Source organism: Crocodylus siamensis, chromosome 14 (assembly GCF_052110815.1).
Source record: "Crocodylus siamensis isolate JL-2025a chromosome 14, ASM5211081v1, whole genome shotgun sequence".
Classification (NCBI taxonomy): Eukaryota; Metazoa; Chordata; order Crocodylia; family Crocodylidae; genus Crocodylus; species Crocodylus siamensis.
In genome coordinates, this window is record NC_143408.1 from 799,918 (window position 1) to 816,726 (window position 16,809).

The 16,809-nt window shown below is 77.7% G+C and overlaps 1 protein-coding gene across 22 annotated transcripts; it reads left to right on the top strand.

Annotated features, from left to right (window-relative positions):
- Positions 1–832: 832 nt before the first annotated feature.
- SSBP4 (single stranded DNA binding protein 4) lies at positions 833–16,546 on the top strand. 22 transcript variants are annotated; one of them, XM_090026968.1, is made up of 18 exons: positions 843–1,042; positions 4,964–5,036; positions 5,189–5,250; positions 6,604–6,688; positions 13,294–13,383; positions 13,641–13,724; positions 13,821–13,880; positions 13,952–14,021; positions 14,167–14,237; positions 14,319–14,383; positions 14,480–14,525; positions 14,596–14,631; positions 14,705–14,759; positions 14,835–14,905; positions 14,995–15,073; positions 15,173–15,201; positions 15,271–15,372; positions 15,457–16,546. In XM_090026968.1, the coding sequence occupies exons 1-18, from the start codon at positions 987–989 to the stop codon at positions 15,484–15,486; spliced, it is 1,164 nt and encodes a 387-aa protein (XP_089883094.1). In that variant the 5' UTR covers positions 843–986; the 3' UTR covers positions 15,487–16,546. The 22 variants fall into 22 exon arrangements, 15 of the variants coding, with proteins under 15 accessions (XP_089883091.1, XP_089883099.1, XP_089883095.1 ...); XM_090026978.1 differs by having other exon boundaries at positions 841–1,042; positions 14,167–14,383; XM_090026972.1 differs by lacking the exon at positions 14,480–14,525 and having other exon boundaries at positions 842–1,042; positions 14,130–14,237.
- Positions 16,547–16,809: the final 263 nt, after the last annotated feature.

Here is a 16,809-nt window from a genome sequence, read left to right on the forward strand (position 1 = left end):
GGGGGGGGGCGGGTGTCCCCGGGGGCGCGGGCGCGGGGGGCGCTAACCCCGGGGCACTTGCTGGTGCTGGGCCGCGGAAGCCCCCCGCCGCGGCTGTGCGGGGCTGAGCCGGGCCAGGCCGAGCGGCGCAGACCCTCCCCGCCGGCTCCCGGGCTGCGGGACCCCGGGGCGGGAGCGCCCCCTGCCGGCGCTGTCCCCGCACGGCCCCGCGCCGGGCTGCGGCTCTGGGCCGGCGGGCAGGAGCCGGCCCGGGGGGAGTCGGGCTGCAGGGGCGAGGGGCTGGCGGCCCCACCCCCAGCCCCGGCGGAGGCGGGCAGGAGCGGGACCCCCGGGCAGCCCGGCCCGGGAGAGGAGCTGCCCGGGGTCGTGGCCGGCTCGGCCTGCGGAGGGGGAGGCCCGGGGCGGGCCCTCCAGCCCCCCGCATCACAGGCCCCCAGGAACACGCGCGCGGCTGGGCTGGGCTCGGGGTGCGCGATGGAGCAGGCGATGCGTGACCCCGACCGGGTCTGGAGCCGTGGGCTCGGGCCTGGCGGAGGAGCTGCCCCCGCCCCGCGGGTCCGGCACAGCTCCGCGCAGCGGCGGAGGCGGCATGCGGGAAAGTCCCCCTCGAGCCTGACCCTCCCCGCGCGTGGCCATGGCCCGGCTCGCGGCGCCCTGCCCGGCCATCGCCCTTTTAAGAGCCGCGCGGGGGGGGAGGGAGGCAGCGGGATTCCTGGAACAGCCACGCAAAAAAAAAAAAAAAGAAAAAAGAAAAAAAAGAAAAAGAGAAAAAAAAGGGGGAGGGAGAACCCCCGCCCCCCGCCCCTCCCCCCGCGCAGCCCCGCGGCCGCTGCTGCCTGCGCGGCGGTTTCAAGCTCCCCGGCCGGCGGCGCGGGGCGGGCGCGGGGCGGGCGCGGCGCCGGGCCCGGAGCCTGCCGGAGCGGAGCGATGGAGCGGGGGCGCCGCTGACAGGTGCCGGGCAGCCGAGGTCCCGGCGCGGCCGCAGCATGTACGCCAAGGGGAAGGGCTCCGCCGTGCCCTCCGACAGCCAGGCCCGCGAGAAGTGAGTGGTGCGGGGCCGGGTGCGGGGCGCACGTGGCCGGGAGCCCCGGCAGCTCCGCGCGCCGAAGTTGGCGCGGGGCAGCGCCGGGCTGGGCGCCGCGGGGGCCGCCCGGGGCGCGGGCAAAGTTTGGGGCCGGCCGGCGCGTCCCCGCCGGGCGCCGTCGGGCTTGGGCTCGCGCGCGGGCCCGGCGCCCCGCAGCCAACTTCAGCCGCGCGGCAACTTTGCGGCCGCGGGGGCAGGGGCGCGGAGCCCGGCTCTCCCGGCCCCGGCGCGGCGTCGAGGTCCGGCTGCCCGGCCGGGGCCCCCTGCCCGAAGGGCCCCGCTTTCTGCCCGGCCTGGGCGCGGGGCAGGGGGTGGCGCAGCAGGCCCAGGGCGGCGGTGCGCAGCGGGAGATGCTCTGCGCCCTGGGGCCAGGGCCCGGGACCCCCCCGGCCTTGGCAGCGCCGGGGCAGCCTGGAAGACAGACCCGCTCCCTGCCCGGTGCCCGGCGCCTGCGTGTCGGGTGGGGCTCCGCGCTGCCGTGGCCTGTGCCAGCTCTGCGGGGCCTGCGGGCAGCGGCACGGCGGCACCCCGACCCCGGGCGCTGCCTGGCCGCCGGCGCGGTGCTGCGGCAGCCTGGCACCCGGCCGCGCCGCCTCTGCGGGGGCAGAGCTGGGAGCTGCTCCTGCTGCTCTTGGGGCTGCGGAAGAGGCCAAGGGCACAGGGGCCCCTGCCTGGGCGGGGGACTCGGAGGGGGATGTGCTCCATATGGATGTGATCTGTTGCCTCCACCGCATGTCTCCGCTTTCCCCCGAGAGGCAGGAGGGGCTGGGCCCGCCAGCGCGGGCGGGAGGGAGCAGAGGGCGGCTGGGTGGCGTGCGGTCCCGTGTGTGCCCGGGGAGCTGCCCTGGCCAGCCCCCATGCTGCTTGCCGGCGCGACGCCACGCGGAGGCCTTGCTGCGAGGGCCGGTACCGCGTGGGCGCTGAGCCCAGGCGCCGCCGGGTGCGGATGTGGGCCGGGATGCTGGCTGCCCGGGGCACGGCTGGGCAGCACTGGCACCAGCGCACGGCGCTGGCCTGGCGGAGGGTGCACCGCAGCCAGCCCAGCGGGCCGGGGCCGGGCAGTGCTCCGTGACCCAAAGGGCCCAGGCCGGCTCCGTGCGGGGCCGTGGTTCGGGGTGGCCTGAGACCCCCCTGCCCGGCCTCCCATCACGCCCTGCCTGCTAGCACAGGCGTCTCACCCGGCGGGCACCGCTGGCCTGGGATAAACCCAAGCCTGGCAGCAGTGGGTGGGAGCTGCTGGGCGCAGCAGGCGGCAGGCAGCTCGATGCCGCCTGCTCCTCCCTGTGTGCCGCCTGCGGAGCGTCCCGTGCAGGGCCTGTGCCCGCAGGACCCCGCAGTCCCGCTGCCTCAGTGAGACCTCCCGCGGACATCAGCGCCAGCCCTGGGGGCTCGGTAAGGCCCAGCTGCTTCATACCCCCCCCCCCCACACACACACACACACGCTGCCTTTGTGCCCGCAGCATGGGCTGGGACCCCGGAGCCAGGGCCTGCAGCGATGCCGGGCTCGGGGCTGGGCTCCTGGCCGGAGGGTTGCCGCCGCTGACATGCCGCAGCTCCCTGAAGCGCCAGCTGCCTGGGCCTGGGCCGCAGGCCGCGCCGCGATCAGGAGCCCTCGAGACGGGTGCCTGAGGCAGTCGGGAGCGAGCATCCTGCTGGCGGGCACCGGCTGGGGTGGAGCTGGGTGGGGGAGTCTCCACGAGCCCCCGGGGGTCCCTCGGGGCACGGGGCAGGGTCTGCCCTGGTCCCGCCTGCCCCAGGTTGATCCACCCCAATGGCCCTGCCGCCTGTGTCGGGCCGTGCACGTGTGTGAGCGGTGCATGTGCATGCATGCCCTGCATGTGCCGCACAGGCAGTGTGAGTGTGCACAGTGAGTGTGTGTGTGCATGCCCTGCCAGCATGGTGGGGTGTGTGCAGCCACGGCAGGGCACCGGCGGGCAGTGCCGCTGGGTGCACGCACACGTGCCCCCGAGCTCTCTAGTCGGAGTAAGAGGAAATCCCGCCATGCGTGCCCACGACCAGCAGGAACCTCGTCCCGCAGCGCGGGGCAGCGGGGCTGGGGGCGGCCTGGACCAGAGCTGGGCCCTGGTGCTGGCCCCGCCGTGCGGGGGCAGGACTGCGGCAGGCACCTCAGGCGATGGGCAGCCCGCGCCTGGCCCCGTGCTGGGCAGGGACAGACCTGGAGCTGGCGGGGCCCCTGGCATGGGGCGGCTTCTCCCCCGGGGCCTCCGAGGTGCTGCCCCGCTCGGTGCGCGCCCGGCAGTGCCCGGGGCGGATGGGCTGGGGCTGCCTGCGGCTGCCTCCCGCGTCCTGGTGCTGGTGCTGCCCCCCCTTCCGGGCGCCGGGGGGGCGGGGGATCCTGACTCATCCGCACGGGGAGAGGCTGGCAGCTCCCGGGCTGCGTCGTGACAGCGCAGGGAGGGAGCCGCGCGCCCCGGCCTCCCCCGGGCCCGGCTGCAGCCTGGCAGCCCCGCGCGCTGCGGGCCTGCCCCCACGACGGCACTGGCGGCGGGGCGGGCGACTGGCCTCGCGGCCTGGGCGCGGAAGGCCGAGCCGAGCCCCGCGCCCACGCCGAGCCCAGGTGCCCCGGGGGGGTGCGGAGCTGCCCGGGAGGGGCTGGTCAAGGGCCCTGGCCCCACAGCGCAGGGGCAGCTGGGAGCAGTTTGCCCCGCGACCAGCCCGGAGGAGCAGCTTCCCTCCGCGGCAGGGCCGTGACCCCGGGGAGGCGCGGGCTGGGCCGCTCTGGCTCGCCCACCCGGCCCCAAGCACAGACCGGGCTGCCCCCGCCTCTGCCCGGGCCGGGCGGGCATCGCTGTGCCACGCACGCCGCGCCTCGGCCTCCCGCCTCCGCTCTCCCCCGTGCTGACGGGGCTGACTCCCCCTCCCCATGTCCCGCCAGCTCCCGGGCGAGAGCCCCCAGGGACTCCCGCAGCAGGAGCGGGGAAGCCTCTGCCGGCGCAGATAAGGATTCCTGCAGGCGCCTGTGCCAGAGCCCGGGAGCCCCCGGGAGCCGCGGCCGTCCGCCCCACCGCCGGGGCGCCCGGCTCCGGCTCCGGCTCCGGCCCCGGCCCCGGCCCCGTGCGGGGCGGCCAGGCGTGCAGGCGGCCGCCCCAGCCCCAAGCGCCGCGGGGAGGAGGGGGGTGGCCGCAGCTCCATGCCTCACCCAGCCGCCCGGAGACGCTGGGGCAGGGAGCGCCGGCTGCGGGGGCAGGCGGGACGGAGCCGCTGCTCCCCGCACCTCCCGTGTCCGCGCCCGCGCTGGCCGAGCCCCGGCGCGCCATGTCGGAGGGCTGCAGCGGCATCAGGCACGCGGGAGCACGAGGCCACCGCGGGGCTGGGGTGGGGATGAGCGTGTGCGCGGGGCAGGGCTCGTGATGGGGCAAGACGGGGAACAGTGCCTCATGGCCTGCGAGCTGGGGACCCCCGGAGTGGGACACAGTGATCCGGGCGTCCCCCCGATCCCCAGCCCACCGCCTGCCCCGGGTCTTTGTCTGCTTCTCGCCGAGCTCAGCCAGCGCGGCGGGGGCGGGGGCGGGGGCGGGGGTTACACTCTGGATTTTCTCCCGGCGTTTAAACCTTCTCAGGATGCTCTGAATAATTGATGGGTTGCGGTGCCGCAAATGCACAGGGAGCGGGCCGGGGCCTGCCTGGCACGGCGCACGCGGCAGGGGCCGGGGCGCCGGGCCGGCCCCACGCGCTCTCCCCGGGACACGCGGTCGTGCCGGCCGGGCGCTCCTCGCCCCGCTGCTTCACGCAGGCCTGCCGGGGCCCGGGCACCGGCGCCAGGGCACCGGCTCTTCCCCGCAGCGCTGCGGCCGGGCCGGCCGGCTTGGGGGGGCCGTGGCAGCTGGGGCCCGGGGTGACCTGTCCTGTCTCTTGCAGGTTGGCGCTGTACGTGTACGAGTACCTGCTGCACGTGGGAGCCCAGAAATCCGCACAGACCTTCCTCTCGGAGGTGAGGACGGGCCGGCGCGGGCCGCAGGGCCCAGCCGGGAGCGGGGCGGCGGCCCGGCTGGGCTCTGGGCTCTGGGCTCCCAGCCCGGCTGATCCTGCCGCCAGCACCTGCTGCGCGGCCCGGCGTGACGGCCCCGCCGCCCTCTCTTGCAGATCCGATGGGAGAAGAACATCACGCTGGGGGAGCCCCCCGGGTTCCTGCACTCGTGGTGGTGGTAGGTGCCCCGCAGCGGCCGGGAGCGCGGCGGGGGCCGGAGCGGGCCTGGAAGAGCCGGGGGCGGGGGCTGGGCCGGGCTGAGCCCCCGCAGCCCGCACTGTGCTGACGCACATCACCTCGTAGCCCATAAACCTGCCGCTGCTTTTCCCATCAGCGCTGGGCTCGGCGCCCCCTCCCCCGGCGCCGGTGAGAGCCCCCGCCCCGCTTCCCGGAAACGCCCCGGCGGGCCCCGCGAGCCGGCTGCACATGTGGAGACAATTTGTCCGGCCCCAGAAAGGCAGAAAGCATAATCCAGGGCAGCCCGGGCAGGGAGGGAGAGGGGGAAGGGGGGTCCCACCCTCTCCCCCAGGGCTGGCTTGGCCCCAGCTCCGATCCCCCCTGCCCCGGCCCATCGCCAGGCCCTGCCCCGCCGGGGCTGCAGCTGCCGCGCGGGGCCCGCAGGACCCTCCTCCCGGGGCACCCCGCAGGTGCGGGGCTGGGACCCCGGCTCCTGCCTGCCCCCGCGCGCGGAGTGTGTCCGCAGCTGCCCTGGGGCACGCAGAGGGGGTCTCCGGCTCCGTGAGGCCCCGAAGCCAGTGTCCCGTGGGCCGAGGTGCCTCGCCGGTGCTCCGGCCCCGGTGCAGGGAGGCAGGGGCTCTAGCAGGGACGTCGGATGCCTGGGTATGAGCCCGTGCTCTGCCACTGGCTCCTGGTGTGACCTTGGCCCCGTCACTTAGCTCCTCCGGGCCTCCAGACTCGCTCTGCGCCCACGGGCCCGGAGAGGTAGGGGCTGCTCGGGCGGGGCGGGGGGGGGGGGGCCGCAGGGCAGGGATTAACCCTTCGGGCGCTGGGGCAAGTGCAATCCCGCGGCCCCTGGCGCGGCCGTGCTGCTGCTCTGTGCCACGATGCCGCCCCGGCTCGGTGGGGCTCAGTCCACCGGCTCCTTCCAGCCCAGAAGCAGCCACGGCCCTCGGGCTCGGGCCAGCGGGAAGGCGCGGTGCCCGTGGCAGGGTGGGGCTGGCTGAGCCCCCCCCCCGACACTGCCGCCTGATGTCAAGTGTCTGGAATGTCAGCTCCGCGCCAGCGGAAGTCCCTGGCAACCGCTGCCAGGGAAAACACCGCGCGGTGCGGGTGCGGGTGCGGGAGCGCGGCCCGGGGCGGCTCTGCTCCCGGGACACCGCCCTGCCTGGGCCCGCATGCGCCCCCCGCCAGAGCCCCTGGTCCCTCTGGTCCGCCCTGCTCCGGCAAGGCGCCCAGCCCCGCGTGCCCTGGGTCCCGCACGCGGGGCTGAGCCGAGGCCCAGTGCCGCGCGGTGCGTGAGGGCGGCCGTGCAGCCTGCGGGGCTCCCCTGACCGGCTGTCTCCTCCCGCAGCGTGTTCTGGGACCTGTACTGCGCCGCCCCTGACCGCCGCGAGACGTGCGAGCACTCCAGCGAGGCCAAGGCCTTCCACGACTACGTGAGTCCCGCGCCGCGCCGCGCCGCGCCGCGCCGGGGGCCGCCTCGGGGCGGGGCGCTGCCTGCGTGCGCCAGGCCAGGGCGTGGACAAGGGCTGCTCGCTTGCTTCGGGCCCCGCCGAGGCCTGCCCCGGGCTGCTGGCTCCCGGGGGACCGGCACCCTCCGCCCACGAGGCACCGGCATCTCAGGGGTTAAACTAATCCTCCGCCATCCGTCCACAGCGGTGACCTATTTACAGGCCGAGGAGTGGGAGGGGATCCCCGACTGCGCCCCCCGCCCACGTGACCTGCCCGGGGCCGTGCCGTGCCGGGGGGGCCCTGGGGGGCAGCGGGGCTGGGCCTCTGCGCCCACGGCAGCGTCCACAGCCCAGCCCAGCACGCGCGCGCGTGTGCGCACGCACGCTTGTGCAGGCGTGAGCTTGCTACCCAGCCGGGGGCTGCGTGCGCGTGCACGTGCACGTGCTGCGGGGAGCTCCCTGCCCAGCCCCGGCTCATCCCGGCAGGGCCAGGCCGGGTGCGGGAGAGGGGGGCCCTGTGTTGGCCCCTGGCTGCGCCCCGCACCAGCCCCTCTGCCCCGCCGGCCGTGTGGGCCTGGCAGAGCCCAGCGCTGGGTCTGGGCCTCCGTCGCGCCCGCGCGTGGGCTGGCCCTGGTCCACCCCGCCTGCCCGGGTCGGCTCCGGCGGGCTGCAGCCCAGCGCCGCTGCTCCGTGGCCGCCAGCGCTGCCCCCCGCCGTGCGCCGCGACGCGGGGCGGGGGCCTGCGGGGGAGCGCCCGCGCTGCGGGGCCGGCCAGGCGGGGGTTAAGGGCTGCGGGAGCTGCACGGAGGCGCCTCGGCGAGGGGGAGGTTTGCTCGCAGCCTCCGCCTCGGCGCAGCCATGCGAGCTGGCCGGCTGCCAGGCTGCAGGAGCCTGCCCCAGCGGGAGGCGGCCTGGCGGGGAGCGGGCGCCCCCCCGGGCATTGCCCCGTCCTGCTGGGCCCCGGGCGGGCGGGGGGCCTCGTGCGGGCCTGCTGCGCGGGGCCGCGGGGCACGGGAGTCCGGCTCGGGCCCGAGCCCGCCTGCCCTCGGCAGGGCGCCGAGGCTCTGTGGGGGGCAGCTGGGGCTCGCTCTGCTCTGCTCTGCTCGGGGGGCTACCGAGGGTTACAGCAAGCTGGCTGTTGTGGGGGCGCCTGGTCCCCAGCGGGGCCGGGGGGGGGCGCCGGGAAAGGCACGGAGCTGCTGCCAGCATCCCCCTTCTGACGCCCCTTGCAAGCTGCTCCCGGGAACAGGAGCGGGGGCTGCAGGGCTTCCTCTGCCCCTGCTCTGTGCAGAGGCCTCGTGTGGAGCCGGGGCTGCGCGGGGCGAGGGGGAGGAGGGCCACGGCGCGGCTGCTCTCGGCTGGCTGCGGTGCAGGGGCATTAATAGTGCAGCCGCGCTCCCCGCAGCACGGCTGCGGGGCGGCTCCCAGCGCCAGCCGCGGCGGGGGGGGTCGGCCGGGGAGGGGCAGGGACAGCACCGAGAGCTTGCAGCCCAGGTCCGAGTGTGCACACACGCATGCACACTCCGCCCACTCGCACCCGCGCAAGCCGCCTGGATGCCACGCACGTGTACACACATGCGGCCGGGCCCCCTCTCGGGTCCTGGGCTGCGTGCGCGGGCATCTTTCGCGGTGCAAGACCGGGGCCGCACCCGGGGCCGAGGGTGCAAGGGGGCACCCAGGCTGCCGAGTGCTGTGGGGAGGACAGTCATGGGGGCTCGGTGCGGGGTGCGCTGCGGAGACTCGTCGGAGGGGCAGCCGGGGTCTGCGCGGCGTGTCCCCCGCGGCCGCCCCGCGAGCCGGGCAGGCGCTGGGCAGGGCTTCTGTGTCCGGCGGCGCGGGGCGGCCCGGGCTGTGCCCGTGGCCTCCCGCCGGGCACGGGCTGGCGCGGCGCCGCGGCCCGGGGGCGGTGCTGGGAGCAGGGAGCCAAGGGCTTGGCCGCGGCGGGCTGCGCAGCTCGCACATCTGGAGAGAGTTACCCGCGGCAGCCGGCTCGGAGCGGAGCAGCCAGCCAATGTGTTCCCACTGCTCGGCAGCGTCTGCGCGGGGGCGCCCTGCCCCGCCGGGCCGGGGCCCGCTCCCTGTGCAGGCGCGGAGGCTGCGGCCCTGGCGCCCGAGCGGCGCGCCCCGCGGCCGTGCCCCTGCCCCTGCCCCTGCCCCTGCCCCGTGGAGGCTCTGGCGCGGAGCGGCCCGGCTGTCGCCGGCTGGCAGAGGCAGCGGGCCGCCCGCCCCGGCTGCCCGCGCTGGCGCGGTGGGCCCTGGCCCGCAGGCCGCGGGGCAGGCGCGGGCGGCGCGCACCGGTGCAGGAGCGGGGGCTCGCGGGGCCGTGCCCCCCAGAGCCCCCGCCCCGTGCGGCCGCGGCAGGGCCTGGGCGCTGGCGGAGCCCCGCGGCGCGCGGCTGATTTCCACCCCGGCGTGAACGAGTCTCGGCGACGCCGCGCGGGCCAGAGGCACCGGCAGCCCCGTTGCCATGGCAGCGCTGCCTTGCATATGTAAAGCGACAGAGCTCGGGAGCAGGCGGCACCGGGCACCCTCCCCTGGCGGCGGGGGGGCAGCTCGCCCAGCTCCACGCACGGCGCTCGCAGCCCCGCGGAAGCGTGAGTGGGCGGTGGGCGCCGTGCCTCAGTTTCCCCATCTGGCATTCACCCTGCCGGGGGGCTGCCTGCAGGTTCGTGGGGCCCGGCCGGGCTGAGGCCGGGCGGGCTCTGCCAGCAGGCCCCTCACCGGCTCCCGGCGCCACTGCTAGCTGCAGCAACGAGCGTTGGGTGGCGGGGTCGGGGCCGTCACCGCCCCGCAGCCCCGTGCTGCCCGCTGGGCTTCCCCCCCTTGGGAATCCTCCCGCCGATGCACTCCCGCACCGCGCAGGGGCAGGTCTGCATCCTGGCACCTGCGGGCACGGCTGCCAGGGCCCCGCGCCGCAGTGCAGCTCGTGGGCCGAGCGGGTGCGGGGAGGGGCGCCGGGCCCCCCCCCCCCCCCCGGAGCCGCGAGCCACGCGTCGCCCCGGCCAGGCGCTGCCTTCCCGCCGGGGGCCGCTTCCGGAGCATGTGCGTGACCCCGCGGGAAGGCGCGGGCCGGGGAAGCCGGGGTCGGCCGCGGCGGGGCTGCGCTGGAGCCGGTGACCCTGTAATTACCCGGGGCGCGGGCAGGAAGGCGGCGGATATCCCGCGCGGAGGCGGCCTGGCAGGGGCGCGGCGCCAGCCCCCCGGAGCCCAGCCCCACCGCTGCCACAGGCGTCGGGGCGCCGCGGGCTGGCTGCGGGGGCGCACGAGACCCCAGGCCCGGGCGCGTCCCGGGAGCCCCTTGGCCCGGCCCTGGCGGGTGCCATCCCATGGCCAGGCCTGCCCTGCACAGGGCCGTGTCCCGCCAGGGGCAGGACCCCCGCTTCTTCCCCCCAGCCCTGCCTCACTGCCCCCGGGGCCTTGCTGGAGCCCCTCCCCCCGCCGCCCCCTCTGCTGACCTTGCTGCCTGCGGGAGAAGCAGAAACGCCCCAACCTGTTGCCATGGCAACACCCGCTTTGCATGGCCAGGCCCGGGGCTGTGAGACAGCTGGGGGGTCCCGTGCCCCCGCGCCGGGGCCTTGCTCCCGCCTGCGGCTGCCGCCGGGGTCTCGGCGGTGCCCCGCGCCCGCGCCCGCGCCCCCAGGGCCGGGGCTGCGCCCCCGAGCCGCGGCGCCTCTCCAGCGTCCCGGGCCCCTGCAGGCTGCCGGGGCCCAGCCTGGAGCTTGCTGCCCCGCGGCGGCCGCCGCCCTGCTCCCTGGAGCCCGCTGCCCCAGGGCGGGGCGGGAGCCGAGGCGGGGCCCTCCGCAGGATGGCTGCGCGGCGGAGCGGGCGGGGGGTGAAGGGCGCGCGCTGTGCTGCGGGACGGGAGGCCGTGCGCGGGGTGCCGCTCGCGGCTGCTCTGCCTCGCCTCCGGCGCTGTTGGTCTTGGCTGCCTGCACAGACCCGCCATTGTCTGGCAGATGATTTGTGCAGGGCTGTAACGTGAGTTCAGCTGGGCCGGCCCGCTCTGATCCTGCGGCTGATAAATGAGGCAGGGGGCCGCGGCCGCGGCCGCGCCGGCTGGCTCAGCCGCCTGCGGGGCCCTAGCGCTCGCCGCGCCCGGCCCCGCAGGCCTCCCGCGGGGGCTCCGGGCAGAGGCCTGGGGCCCGCGCCTGGCCCGGTGCTCGCGGCCCGCACCCCATTGCAGAGCGACCCCCGGGCGGGGCCACGCTTTGGGCCCGGCCTCGGCGGGGCGATGCAATGCTGGAGAGCGAGGCTGGGCGCCGGCTGTGGCAGGGCAGCTGCGGGTGCCGCTGCGGGCCCGCAGAGCCGTGGCTCTGGGCTGCCGGAGCCCGCGGGAGACGCTTGCAGGGAGCTGCGAGCCCGGGCTCTGCGCCGCTGCCCCGGTGCAGCCCGGCTGCGTGCCGGCCCCGGCCCGGGCAGCGCGGGGCCTCGGCCCCCGCCGGCCCCGGCCCCGGCCGCAGCTGCCGTGCGGAGCCGCGCGGTGCGGGGCGCCCGCCGCTGGACTGCTGCCATGCGCACGTTGCATTTCAGTGAGTCGCTGGCTCCTGCCACGCACCGCGCGGCGCTGCCGGGTGGGGCCGGCCCCCGCTCCGCGGGGCTGCGGGCTCCCGCTCGGGCCCAGCCCGCGGCCGGGGGGGCGCTGGGCGACAGCCAGGCGGGGGCAGCCGGGCCCGCGCGGTGGAGGCTGCGGGGCTGCCGTGCCGACGTCAGGGAGATGCTGGCGGCGGCAGGATAAAAATAACCGGCTGCTCGGGGAGGCGGCGCGAGCGTGACGGGCCCCGCTGGGCGCCTCCTCGGTGGTGACGTCACCACGACAGCTTGATGTCACTCCTGGGGTGATGTCACGACACCCTTCAGGGAACGGTGTCCTCGCCGGGGCGGGCAGCAGTGGTGCCTGGGGAGCCCGGGCATGGCCCCGGTCGTCCTGCGGCTGCCCGGAGAGCGGGCGCCATGCCCCTGGCCCCGAATTGCGGCTCCACTGCGCGCTCAGCCCATGGGGCAGCTGCTGCCAGCTGCGTGCTGCCCTGTCCCGGCCGAGCCCCGTGCCCGGGGCTGCCGCGGGGCTGGCGCTGCCGCCGGGGAGCACAGGGCCGTCTGCCCGGCCGTCTGTCCCCTCGGGCAGGCCGCAGGCGTGGTGCGCAATAAAATACCCGCAAGGCAGCTGCTCCGCGCCTGCACGGCCGTCCCGCGCGCCCCGCTGCGCCCGGGAGCCTCTTCCACACGCCCGGGGGCTCTTCCCGGCGCCCCAGGCAGGGCCTGCCAGCTCCGCGGGCCGGGGGCTGCGGTCCCAGCGGTGCCAGGGCGAGCCCTGCCGCCCGGCGGGTCCCACAGAGGGTCTCGGGGCCCCTGCAGCCTCCTTCCCTGCACTGCCAGCGCGTGCGGAGACCCCCGGGCCCCCCTCCCCGCCAAATTGAAACCATTTGTGGCGGAGACAGCGCGAGCGCCTCCGTTCAACGGCTCCCCTCGGGCGGAGACGGGGCCGGGGGCTGCGCCCCCGCACACAGCGCCCGCCTCCTGCAGCCCCGGGCCCCGCAGGCACCTGCTGGGGCGGGGCCGGCCCCTCCCGGACAGGCAGCTCCCTCGCGGAGCTCCCAGGGCCGGGCTGCGAGATGCCCCGGGCGGGGCCGGGTCGAGACCTCCTCTCGCTGGGGGCCAGGGCTTGGGGGCTCCGCCCGCGGCAGGTCTGCGCAGGGGCCCGGGCCCTCGGGGCGCTGTGGAGCAGGTGCGGCCACAGCACGGGGCAGCTGGACCTGCCCCACCTGCCCCGGGCAGGCCGCAGCCTCCAGGCTCATTACGGGGCCGCCTCCCCCCCCCCCCCCGAGCGGGCCCTGGCTCCCCCCTCCTGCCCTGCCTGCAAGGCAGCTGTCGCTGGCTGGGCCAGGCAGCGCGGCCCCCCGCCGCCAGCCCGCACCGACTCGTGCTGCAGCGCGGGGCTTGGGCCGCACTGCTCTCGGGCGGGGGGGGCCCTTCCTGCTCCCCAGGGGTCCCCGGGCAGGGGCTGGGGGCAGCAGGGAGTTTTGCCCAGGTCAGGCAGAGGCAGGGCGAGTCTCTTTCCAGGAGCGCTCTGGATGGAGCCAGGCCTGGCACTGCGGCCCCGGGGGCTGTGGGGGTGCCGTGAAGGGGCGACCCAGTGAGGCGCGGGGATGGCAGTGACCGGCTGGAGGGGCAATAAGCAGGTGCCAGCCGCGGGGGCGGTATCCAGGCAGGGGCTGAGCCATGTGCGCAAGGGCCTGCCTGGCAGGAGGTGCTGGCCAGGGGCCTGTGCCACCTCGGTGCCCATCCCGGCACCCGGCACCGCGCCCAGCCCCCTCGGCTGGCACCTTTGCTTGCGGGTCATTCGCTGACCTGATTCACGTCGCAGCAGTTTGAGACCAACCCGGCGGGAGGGGCTGGGTGCCCGGCTTTCCGGGGCCCTCTGCACGGGCAAGGGTGTGCGGGGCACCGGGGGCCTGCAACTTGCGCCCGGCCTCTCACCGTGGAGCCCCAGACCCCCACTGCCCGGGAGCCACCCTGCGCGGGCTGCTGGGTGGGGGTCGCCCCCACCGGCCCTGGGCGCCGCGGGCCGGCTGAGCTCCACCCTGTCTCCGCAGAGTGCAGCAGCGGCCCCCAGCCCGGTGCTGGGGAGCATGCCGCCCGCCGACGGGATGCCAGGAGGCCCCATGCCCCCCGGCTTCTTTCAGGTACGTGCGCCCCCGGCCCGCGGCGCCGCCCGCTTGTTACCGCGGGACCGGTGGGTGGCCCTCTGCATGACGCCACGCGCGACGTCACGAGGAGCCTGGCGCGATGTGGCCGCGGGGCTGACCCCGCGTGAGGCCGCCCGGCCCCGACCCCCCGGGGGCCAGCGGGGGGCGTGCCCAGGCCCGGCGCGGGGAGCGGGCCGCACGTGCGGGCTCCGTCCCGCGCGGTGCCCGCAGCCGCCCGTTGTGTCTCCCCCAAGGGGCCCCCGGGCTCGCAGCCGTCGCCGCACGCGCAGCCGCCCCCGCACGGCCCCAGCACCCCCATGCTGGGCCCGCACAGCCAGGTAAGGCCGGGCCGGGCCGGGCCGGGGCGGGGGCCGTGCGGGCGCCGTGCGGGGGCGCGGCCGGGCCCGGCTCAGCGGCTCCGCTCTGCCTTGCAGCCCTTCATGTCCCCGCGCTACCCCGGCGGGCCGCGGCCCGCGCTCCGCATGCCGAGCCAGGTGAGTGGGGGGCTCCGGGGGCGGGCGCGACCCCGGGGGGGCGGCCGCCTCACCTCGCGTGTGTCCCGCAGCCGCCCGTGGGCGTCGCGGGCTCGCAGCCGCTGCTGCCCAGCGCCATGGACCCCGGCGCCCGCTCGCAAGGTGAGTCGGCCGGGAGGGGCTGGGGCCGGGCCGGGCCCGCGGCCCGCGGGGGGGGGGGGGGGGGGGCGGCGGGGAGAGGCCGCGCCCGGGCCCGGGGCCGCCGCTCAGCTCCGCCCGTCCCGTCCCGTCTGGTCTCCCGGCGCAGCGCACCCGACCCTGGGCGGCCCGATGCAGCGCATGACCCCCCCGCGCGGCATGGCGGGGATGGCGCCGCAGGTGAGCGGGGCCGGGGGGGGGCGCCGGGCCCGTGTCGCGGGGGGGCCGGCGGGGCCTGACCCCGCGCCCCTTGCCTTGCAGAGCTACGGCACCGGGATGCGGCCGCCCACCGCGCTGGCGGGCCCGGGGCTGCCGCCCATCAGCATGTAAGGACCGGCGGGGGGGCGCGGGCGCGGGCGCGGGGGCGGGGGCGGGCGCGGCGGGGGGCGCGGGGGCCCGAGCCCGACGTGTGTGTGTTGCAGGGGCCCGGGCGGGCGGGGGCCGTGGCCGAACCCCAGCGCCAGCTCGGTGAGTGTCCGGCGGGGCGGGGGGGCGGGCTGCGGGGCCGGCGGGGGCTCACGCGCGCTTGTGCCCACAGGTCGCCTACTCCTCGTCGTCCCCCGGGAGCTACGTGGTGAGTGCGGGCCGCGGGCGCGGCGGGGCGCGGTCCCCCGCGGCGCTGACGCCCCTTCTCCGTTCCCCCGCAGGGTCCTCCTGGAGGCGGCGGCCCCCCAGGAACCCCCATCCTGCCCAGCCCCGGAGGTGCGGTACGGGCCGGGGGCGCGGGGCGGGCCGGGGACGCGGGACCCCGCATCCTCACCGCGCTGTGCCCCGCAGACTCCACCAACTCCAGTGAGACCATGTACACCATGATGAACCCCCTCGGGCCCGCCGGCCCCCGGCCCAGCGTGAGTGCCCCGCCCCCGCGGCCGCCCCCGCGGCCGCCGCCGCCGCCGCCGCCGCCGCCGCCGCCCCTCACCCGCTCTCTGCCTTGCAGTTCCCGCTGGGACCCGGCCCCGACGGCCCCGTGGGGGCGATGAGCGCCATGGAGCCGCACCACATGAACGGATCCCTGGGTGCGGAGCGGCGCGGGGGCAGCGGGCCGGGTCTGGGGGGCCGGGTCTGGGGGGTGAGGAGGGGCGCCGGGCCGCACTCACGTCCCCTTGTCCTCGCAGGCTCCGGCGACATGGACGGGCTGCCCAAGGTGAGGGCGGCGGGGCGGGCGGGGGGGGCGGCGGCGGGCGGCTCTGACGCTGTCCCGATCCCCCCCCAGAGCTCCCCGAGCAACCTGGCGGGCATGAGCAACCCCCCCGGGACCCCGCGGGACGACGGCGAGATGGGCGGCACTTTCCTAAACCCCTTCCAAAGCGACAGCGTAAGGGCCCGGCGGGCGGGGGCGGGGGGCGGCGGGGCCCGGCCGCGGCCCCCCCGCTGACGCCGCGTGTCTCCGTCTCTCTAGTACTCGCCCAGCATGACAATGAGCGTGTGACCCGGCTCCGGCGGCCCGGCCTCGCCCTCTGCACGTCGCACCGGCCCGGCCCGCTGCGGGGGGCCCCGGCGGGGCGGGGCGGGGGCAGCGCGGGGCTCCGCCCGCCCCGTGCAGCATGGGGGAGGGGGGTATTTATTGAAGGGTAGTTTTGCTGTAGCGGGGCTCCTCGGGGACCCTCCCCCGCCTCGCTGCTCCTGCGGGCCCGCCCCGCCCCTGGGAGCTGCAGTTCCCGCAGCGGCCGCTGGGGGCGCCCCGGCCGGGGGGGCAGGACGCAGACCCTGGGCGGGGGCTCGGCGGTGCAGCTGGGAGGGCTGGGGACCAGCTGTGCCTGCACCGAGGCAGCAGGGCCGGGGGGGGGCCACATCCGCAGGCCTTCGCCCCCTCTCCGCAGCCGGCCCCTGCCCTGGGGGGCGCCCGGCCACTTCCCCCCCGGGGCTCTGTTCGCCCTGGGCTGCGCTCCCTGCTCGCCGATGGGTCACAGCCAGGGGCACCGTCCGCCCCCAGCCCGGGCGCAGGGGCCATGGGCACCCACAGCCCCCCCCCCCAGCTGCAACTGCCCGATGGAGGGGTCCTGGTCTTCACCGGGCTCCGGCCCCAGCCCCGCCAGGCCCAGTCTGTTTGCTCAGCCGCCACTGTGACCCCCTGCCCCCGAGGGACAGACTCCGGGCCAGGCCCCCCCCACGGGGCCGCCCCCCCCGCTCCGAGAAGGGACCACTTTTAACTTTCCTATGAAGGATTTTTGTCCTCTTTTATAAACAGAAAGGACCTCAGCCCCTGCCCTGTCTGCAGTGCCCCGCCGCCGCTTTGTACAGCCCCCTGCGCCCGCCCCGGCCGCCCCCGCGCGGGAGCCCCTTCTGACCGGGGCACTGCTCGGCTCCTGGCCCCATCGCGCCGCGCGCGGTCCCGCGTGGGGCTGCGCCGTTCTGCCTGGGCCCGTCCGGTCCTCGCGCCGCGGAGGGGCTGTAGCCTGAGCTGCTCCTCCCAGAAAGAAAAGAAAACAGGCGAGACCGCGAGGGCCCCCGCAGAAACCTGCATCAATAAATGGAAGCTGGTTTTTTTTTCCATTGCTCCGCCTGCTTTCTGGGCCTCTGCTCCTTACGGCAGCTGTATAAAGGCCCCCGGGCTCTGCTCAGCCCCCCCCGGGGCCAGTGCAATGTCCCTGTGCCTCCAGCTCCCCCCACAGCCGCTCCCGCGGGGGTGGGGGGGGTAGTGCTGCCCCCTGCCCTGGCCTGGCGCTGGCTGTCCTGGCCCAGGGAGGTGGACCCGGCTTGCTCGCCAGTCACCCATGGCTCAATGGTGGCATCCGGTGGGGCCCCAGGGCAG